The sequence below is a fragment of the Phaseolus vulgaris genome, chromosome 7, assembly GCF_000499845.2.
Source record: "Phaseolus vulgaris cultivar G19833 chromosome 7, P. vulgaris v2.0, whole genome shotgun sequence".
In the NCBI taxonomy this organism is placed as follows: Eukaryota; Viridiplantae; Streptophyta; class Magnoliopsida; order Fabales; family Fabaceae; genus Phaseolus; species Phaseolus vulgaris.
The window spans coordinates 22,075,188-22,084,718 of NC_023753.2; the positions used below are offsets into that span (position 1 = coordinate 22,075,188).

Genomic DNA, 9,531 nt, shown 5'->3' on the forward strand with positions numbered 1-9,531 from the left:
TTCAGAAGCGCGCCACTTACGTTTTCATACTCTCTTTTCTCTCGCGTTTTGTTTATCTTATGTGCTTCCTCCATTAATTGTGTTTCATTTTTTCTTCCTCTCTTCTTTGCATTGTTTTCGTGCCATTGGTAAGCATTGTCTTCCTCTCTTATTCACCATTGATTTTTGTATGTTTTTCATTTCTCTTATGTTTTGTCTTATGTCATTGTTAAGGTTAAGGGTGGTCATGGATTGGATTTTGAAAAATCCAATCCAAATCCAAATATTTGGAATGAATTTTAAATCCATATCTATATTTTTTATAAAACTAATTTGGATTTTTACATAATCCAAATCCAAATATTTGGATTGGATTTTAAATCCAAATCCATATTTTTCTATAAATCAATTTGGATTTTTAAATCCATATTTTTATAAAAACAATTAATTGAATTTTAAATTTATATTTTTTTAAAAAACTTACAATATTAATATAAAATTATGCAAAAAAAAAATTAATATTATATAAATATCAAAAAAATATCATAAAATTATAATTTAATAGTATAAAAAATTATAACTACTGTTCTAGTAATCCTTCCTTCTCCTCAAAACATGAATAAATGTTTGAATATAAAATTGTCAAACTTTAAAAGCTTACAAATACAAAACTGCACTCATGCATTGGATTTTGTAAAATCTAATTCATATCCAATCCAAATCCAAATATTTGATTTTAAATCTAAATCCATATTTTTATAAAAGAAATAAATTAAATTGGATTTTTAAATTAAATCTATATTTTCTAAAAACTTACTATAATATTAATATAATAATATGTAAATAAATTAATATCATATAAATATTAAGAAAATATAATAAAATTATAATTTAATAATACTAAAAATTAACATTACAGTTTTAGTGATACAGAAAAAGTAATTGTATACAATTACAAACTAGACATAAAATTGGTGTTTTTGTTTTTAATTTTATTGCTAAAGTAATGAGTGTAAAAATCAACCATTGAATTTATATTTTACTGTATAGAATATCCTTTAAATGTAAATATATTTTGTGATAAATTTTGTTGGTATATTACTGTTTTCATATGGTCCTCTCAAGTGTATATACATGAAGACAACTGAAAATGTATGCAATAATTAAGTGAAGAAAATAAAATAAAAAAATTGTCTGTGAAAAAAAAAAGTAAAAAATCAAAACAATTTTTTTAAAAAATTTTAATATATGATTTTGTGACCTTTTAAGTTTTTTTTATAGAAAGAACTTTAGTTTTAACAAAAGAAAATAACAATAATAGAAATAAATTATTCTAAGAATTAAAAAAAAAGGATAATAAAGTATAAATGAAAAAGGAAGAAGAATGGAAAAGTATATGCACATGAAATAGTTACTGAAGGTCATACGGTGCTAAGGAATTAAATACAGATTGGAAATCTGGATTTTCTAGATTCTAAAATCCATTCAAGTAAATTGGATATCGTCCAGAAAATTGATAAAATGTGGATCAATATAAAAACTAAATTTAAACAAATGGATATTAAATGGATTGGATCAATATAAAAATAGAGCAGTTTTATTATAATTGGATTTTTTGCCCACCCTTAGTTATGGTCACTGTTTCATTGGGAAGATTTTTTTTTGTTCTCTATTGTGCTTCCTCGTCGTTGTTGCCTCCTTGCCCAGCCATTTATTTGCGTTTCATTGGAAAAAATTTATTTGCGTTTTCTAGACTTTTATTTATGTTCTTGGTTATCAGACATTCCAATATCAATCCATTATTTGTATGGTTTTTTTTTATTCAGAACATGTCAGATTCAAATTCAGATTGGGATGAAATACTAAGAATGTGAAGAGGTATGACATGGGTGCACCAAAAGATAAAAATAAATGCTAAAATAATGACCTGCTCTTCAGAAAAGATCAAAGTTGAGAACTTTGATTAGAAACCCAAACAACAGCGAAAAAGAAAAGAAACCCTAAACACCATTCGTAAATGCGATTTATAAATACGGTTATGGTAAATAGCCACATTTATAAATCAAATTTACGAATTCGGCTAAATAGTTGCCTTCTTATCTCTTCGATTTAAGACTACATGTATATCAAATGCGGCTATATAACCACCGTTTTAAATTGAAAATAATTGTCATTGTTTTCCCTTTCTCCACCAGTGTTATGAAATGTTTCAATCTTTAATCAATATAAGATCTCAAAATATATATTATATTAATCAAGGCACAACTATAACATTCAAATGATAATCAGACAATTTATTTTTTGAAGAGACATTTTTTTTAGCTTTAAAGGAAATACCAATATTATCAAATTTCAATATTCTAAGATTATAACAAAAGAGATTTAATAAAATTTCACACTTTCACATTCCAGACAACAACCATGTCAAGTATACTCTAACAAAGAATAACACCAATTCCTTCTCTTGCTAAATCCATATTGATATTACAATTAGAAACATCTTTTTCAAAAAATATGACAAACCTTTGTTTGGAATCACACTAATTGATCTTATAAACTCATAGCTCCACCCCATTTACCTGAATTCAATCCCAAATCTAAATTTAAAACTTATCAAAAGACACAATGGAGTATTCAACATATTGTGATTCCTCCATGGTGTGCAAAAGACTAATTCACTCATTAAATGATAATGAAAAACATCGTATGTGCACCAAGACGAACAAACGAAAATAGAATAGAGTGAGTAGAATAATTTCTAATGTGTTATTCATGTTCTGGAAAAAGAATACAAAGGGTTATTTGTAAAGGAAAAAAGCCTAAGTAAAAGGGCCTAAAAAGAAAACAAAGACAAGCCCAATAGAAAAGAAAACTACAAAATTAACGAAGCCCAATAGCCTCCCTCAAGCTGAAGGTTGATAATTTTTAAACCCAAGCTTGGAAACCATCATATTGAAAATGGATTGAGGAAGGACTTTGGTGAAAATGTCAGTAGGTTGCTCAGAACTCTTGATGGGGAGAAGATAAAATAATCCAGCTTGTAGTTTTTCTCTAAAGACGTGACAATCTATTTCGATATGCTTCGTGCGTTCTTGAAGAACAGAATTTGAAGGAATGTGTCGGGCAGCTTGATTGTCACAAAATAGGTTGGCATTTTGTTGAATATTGATCTGGAGATCTTGTAGAAGAAAAGTGAGTCATTGAATTTCACATGCAGTGGTAGCAAGAGCTCGATATTCAACTTCGAACGAAAAACGCGAAACAATACTTTGTTTTTCTTTTCCACGAAATCAAGGATGATCCAAGATATATGCAGTATCTAGTAGTAGAGCTTCGTGTAATGGCACAAGAGGCCCAATCTAAATCACTGAAAGCCTTCAATTGAATGTCATAATCACAAGAGAAGAAATACCTGAGCAGGAGAATTCTTTATGTATCTCAAAATACGGTTGATAGCTTTGTGATGATGAACAATAGGGAATTGCATAAACTAACTTAAAAATTGAATAGGAAAATTTATGTCAGGTCTTGTGTTGGTGAGGTAGAATAACCTCCCAATAATTTTACGACAACTTCTACTTCATAAGTACATTCGTCTTGTTTAAACATGAGCTTCGTATCTTTGTCATAGGGGTATAATTAGGTCTGGTAGCAAGCATTCCCGAGTTAGCCAAGATGTCTAGAGCATATTTACTCTGACAAACATGTATTCCCTTACTTGTTCGTGTTACTTTTAAGCCAAGGAAGAAATTTAATGGCCCAAGATTCTTGATCTTGAATTTCTCATCAAAAAGGTTTTTAACAACATTTATGTCATTGAGATTGTCTCCGGCAAGAATGATGTCGTCCACATATATTAGAAGGACAATAAAAGATGTATTATAACTTTTTATGAAGCGAGAGTGATCTGAAAAAGATTGAATAAAATTGAGATTATGCAGAAAAGAAGATAGTTTTTCATACCACTGTCAACTGACTTATTTGAAGTTATATAATGACTTGTTAAGATGACACACATGGATTGGTTTCTTAATACATAAACCTTGAGGCAAAGTCATGTAGTCTTCTTCATTCAAATCACTACGGAGAAAAGCATTATTTACGTTGAATTGATCCAGAAACCAATTCTTAGCAGCAACAACAGCTATGAGAAAATGTACAGTGTTCATTTTGGCAACAGGGGAATTAGTGTCAAAGTGATCTACACCTTCAAGTTGGGTGTATCCTTTAGCAACAAGATTCATTTTGTGTTGCTCAACACCGCCATTAGCATTAAACTTTAACTTATACATCCATTTGCAACCAATGGGAGTTTTTCCTACAGGAAGATTAGTGATGAACCAAGTCTGATTGGATTTTATGGCGTCAATCTCGAAATTCATGGCATCCTTCCATTCTAGTATGTTGATAGCTTCCTCAAAATTACGAGGCTAAGTGTGAGATGAAATAGCGGAAATAAAACGTAAGTGATTTTGAGATAGAAAATTGTATGGAAGAACAGAGCTTATAGGAAACTGTTTGATGATGATAATCCTATAACTATATTGGTGCCTTACGTGTTTTGGTGCATCTTCTCATATTGCCATCTTTTTTATTATTTCCAACAAATCTTCTCAGATTGCCATCCTCTTGATTATATCCAACATGCTCCTCCAACTGCATATTCTCATTGACACATTCATATGTAGGAAAAATTTGTAAATTGAAAGAAATTTCCTTTGAGTTTCCATCAAATTGTTTGGTATTATTATTACATAGATGAATAAAAGTTTCTTCATGATAAACAACATCTCTGGAAATGAATATCTCCATAGTCTTAATATCAATAACAATGTAGCCTTTAACACCAGATTTAAATCCCATAAATATACATTTTCTACTTCTAGAGTCAGATTTGTCTATGTTATTTAAGCACAAACACCAAAAAACTCTTAAGACATACAAATCAGAGGTACAATTGTAAAGTAATTTATGAGGAATTCTAAAATCAATAGTAGAAGAATTGTAAAGTAATTCATAAGGAATTCTAAAATCAATAGTAGAAGAAAGTATTATGTTAATTATATACACAACATGACATATAGCATAAGACCAAAACTGCTTGGGTGAACTAGAATGAAACATGATACTTCTAGCCACATTAAGGATATGTTGATGTTTTCTTTTCACTACAAAATTTTGCTGAGGGGTTTTGACACAAGAGGTTTGATGTAATATGCCAAAATCATTATATTAGTAATCAAATTCCAAATTATTATTAGTTCTTATAATCTTGATGCATTTATTAAACTGATTTTGAGCATATATAACAAAAGTATTGAGAAGAGATCTAGTTCCACTTATATTTTTCATTAGGTATATCCAAGTATGTCTATAGAAATCATCAACAATAGTAAGAAAATACCTATGTTCGTGTATATAAGTTATGCCAAAAGGATCTGCAATATCTATGTGGATAAGATTAAACACATCAGAAGTAACAAATTTACTGTCAGGAAAGCTAACAAATTAAACATATATTTTTATTGTTGTACTGAAATCATATTTGTATTTACAAATGTGGTCTAAGATTTTATTAGAAGGGTGGCCAAGTCTGAAATGCCAAATATCCAAATTCTGATTTTTAAAGTTGGTAACATTGTTGATATGATTCTTATGAGAACTGATAAAATCCATGTCAGCGGCAATATGATATAAGCGACCAATGAGATTAGCTTGCCCACCGTCCTCAACGTATGGGTATCCTGTATCTGACAATTTTGTTGGGCAAAAAGGCATTGTAAACTAGAACAAGAAATAAGCTTTTGAACATAAATAATGTTTAATGTGAATTCAGGAATGTAAAAAACATTGTAAATTGTAAGCCATTTTGTTATTGGAGAGTACCTACATAATTTGCAAAGACACATGTACCATTTGGTAAACTGATTTTTAAAGATTTGATTTTGTAAAAACTAATGAAAATATTTTCCATGCATGCTACATGATCTGTGGCACCCGTATCAATAATCCAAGAAGAATTTTTACCTTTTTCATTCGGTTGTACAGTAGAGGACTCACCAAGAGAGTTAATATGTTAAATTTTGCTTTTTGAATTTTGTAAGATTTTCAACAATTGTTGTATCTAATCTGAAGTTAACAACACAACAACTTGCTTATTTTCAACATGATTTAGTTGTCCCTCTTCCATAGAAGATTGAGATTGATTTTCTGATTCGATTTGATTAACATTGTTCTCGTATCTTTGCTTCATCCATGGAGGGAATCCATGCTTCGAGTAACACACATCTGTCGTTTGATTCATCTTATGGCAATAGCTACATTGCTTCCCTTGATCTTCCCCTTCCTTGTATCTTTCAACTATTATTCTGGTAATTTCCAGTTCTGTTCTGAAAGTTCCATTCTTGTGTGTTTCTATTGTTGATTAAACCTTTGGATTCTATTGGATTATGCCCATTGAGTTGTCGTTTTGTTGATATACAAGAGAAAAAAAACTCTATTAATGTTAGGCAATGGTTCCATAAGTAATATTTGAGTTTTAACATTTGTATATACATCACTAAGCCCTTTCAAGAAACAAATCAAGTTATCAGAATCTTTGTAATCGATAATAGTCTTTATAACGTTGCATTTGCATTTGACTTCGAAAGTGCAAGAAGTGATGGGTCTCAAGAATTCCAGTTCTTCCCATAAAACCTTAAGATCAGTGAAATATTTAAAAACACTCCTTTCTCCCTATACCGACCGGTCCTCGGCCTCGGGCGTTGACGAAAGTCAACATGGTAGGACCCCGAAGGTGGGGTCCACCGGAAAGATCAGCAGGACGAGAAGGAGTCTCGTTAGGCTCATGAGGAAGGGAGCCGAGGAGGGGGCGTGGAGTCCTCGGGCCTTGGCACCTCAACAGTAAAGATGGACAAAGAAAGGTGGCTTTCAAGCCACACCCCAGTTGCCAGTAGGGAAAGGCCCAGATCACGAGGGATCCGTGCATGGGGTGTAGGGACGCGGTAGTACGCACCACCGTTAAAGAGCCAATGGGAAAGAAACGACTTGTAAGGGTCACATCCCAGGGGTGATCTGCATGCATGGCACGTGAGTAAGGCAATGAACTCCCAGGGCGGATGACTCAGAGATTGGGTGCATGAGTTGGCATCCAAGCAGTCATATCGCGCCAGTAACACTTCGACAGGGTAGTCTTACACACTAGATGGCCCTAAGTCTGGGTGTTAGTGTCGCTAAGGCGCGCTTACAGGATGCTTAAGTCACAGTTAAACAGAACGACAGAAACACTGAAAGGTATATAAGGGCAACAACAGACATAACTAGGTACGTTTTAGAACACATTACGCTTCACTAGTACGCATTACGCATTTCTGAGATAAGCAACACTGAGGGAGAATGAACACACACAGTGCTCTCAGAGTTAAAGTTTAGTGTTCATTGCCCAGGAGTTTGACTTGAGCGTCGGAGTGCAAACGGCCGCAAGGGCGCCCTTTGTCTCTTTGTTTTCAGATGTTTCCATCGGAGGAAAGGGACGTGGGAGCAGAGGGTTCTTGGACGCGAAGTTATCAGAGACGCACAAAGACAGATAGGTCCCAACCGCAAGAAGGGAAGAAGAATCGTTAAGATTCATCAAGAGTTGTCAAGATTCACCAACATTCGTAAAAGATTCATCGAGAAACGTTCAAGAATGAGGAATACCAGGCAAAGTTCTATTGCACCAGTTGGAAGTGAAGGTTTGACTCTGCAACAGGTCATGGAGATGATGCATGGCCTCTAAGGAGCGATGGCAGCGTTAAGAGCTGACCAGGAGCGTATTCAGATGGATCTGGTTGCATCGCAAGCAAGAAATAAGGAGTTGCACCGCACCAATGAGAAGTTGCGGTGTAGGCTGCGATGTAATGTTCTGGTCCACCTTTAATAAGGTGCAGTTGTCTTCTAACCAGCTCAGACCTTACACGGGGTGTTTGTACAGATTTGTTGGAGATCAGGTGGAAGTGCGGGGGTATTTGGAGTTGAGGACCACCTTTATGGATGGCTCTGCATCCCGCACAGATAATATAAGGTATTTAGTGGTTAATGCACACTCGGCCTATAATATCTTGTTGGGAAGACCGACTCTAAATAGGTTGAGGGCGGTGGCATCGACACGCCACATGAAGATGAAGCTGCCAGACTTGAGTGAGAAGGTGATAGTAATCAAGTCCGACCAACAAGAGGCTAAGAGGTGCTATGAGAACAATCTCAAAGCCAAGAGGAGGGTGTTCATGGTTGTGGAGCACCCACCTATCGAAGATGACCGCGTGGGAGTCTCTCGCGCAGAAAGCACTCGGGAGAGGGGACCCGAGCCAGTTGGGAATGTTGTGGAAAGGCAGATTAGGGGCAAGACGTTTAAACTTGGTAAATCGTTGGACCAGGAAGAGCAAGACCGAGTCGCTGGAGTGATAGCGCGGCACCTGGACGCTTTCGCATGGTCCGCCTCGAACATGCCAGGTATAGACTCGAACTTCTTATGCCACCGCCTCACCATGGACCCTAAGGTTTGGCCCGTCCACCAGAGAAAAAGGAAGTTCAACGAAGAAAGGCGGTTGGTCGTCCAGGAAGAAACGAAGAAGTTGTTGAATGCCGGCCACATAAGGGAGATTCAATACCCTGAGTGACTAGCGAACGTGGTCCTGGTGAAGAAGGCCAATGGGAAGTGGAGGATGTGTGTAGACTTCACTGATCTCAACAAGGCGTGCCCGAAGGACTCGTTTCCCCTACCCAGTATTAACGCCTTGGTGGACAGCGCCTCTGGTTGTAGGATGCTCAGTTTCCTAGACGCGTTCTCAGGGTACAACCAGATCAAGAGGCACCCCAAAGACGAGTGTAAGACGACGTTTATGATCGAGACATCCTCTTACTGTTATACATTGATGTCGTTCGGTCTGAAGAATGCGGGTGCAACCTACCAAAGGCTTATGGACAGGGTCCTTGCACCCATGTTGGGGAGGAATGTGCAGGCCTACGTAGATGATATGGGGGTGACTTCGCATGAGAGGAGCCAACACGTGTCTGATTTGGAAGAGTTGTTTGCTACAATAGCTAAGTACCGTTTGAAGTTAAATCCCGAGAAGTGCGTGTTTGGAGTCAAGGCGGGTAAGTTCTTAGGTTTCCTACTCACAGAGTGTGGGAGAGAGGCGAACCCAGAGAAGTGTGCGCCAATCCTTGCCATGAGGAGCTCGACCTTGGTAAAAGAGGTGCAGCAGCTGACAGGACGGATGGCCGCCCTGTCCAGATTCGTATCTGCTGAAGGGGATAAGGGTCACCCCCTACTTCCAGTGTTTGAGAAGAAATAGTCGATTCGTATGGACCACGGAGTGTGAGGAGGCATTCCTCAAGTTAAAGGAGTATTTGGCCGCTCCTCCCATGCTATGCAAGCCATAGCTGGGCGTGCCGCTCCGGTTGTACTTTGTCATGACGAAGCGGGCGATCAGCTCAGTTCTCGTTCAAGAGCAGGATCAGGTACAAAAACCAATATACTTTGTGAGCAAAGTATTGCAAGGGCCAGAGGTA

The 9,531-nt window shown here is 35.8% G+C and overlaps 1 protein-coding gene across 1 annotated transcript; it reads left to right on the plus strand.

Annotated features, from left to right (window-relative positions):
* Positions 1-7,847: 7,847 nt before the first annotated feature.
* On the plus strand, positions 7,848-8,636 carry LOC137829260 (uncharacterized). Its single transcript, XM_068636061.1, has one exon. The coding sequence runs from the start codon at positions 7,848-7,850 to the stop codon at positions 8,634-8,636; it is 789 nt and encodes a 262-aa protein (XP_068492162.1).
* Positions 8,637-9,531: the final 895 nt, after the last annotated feature.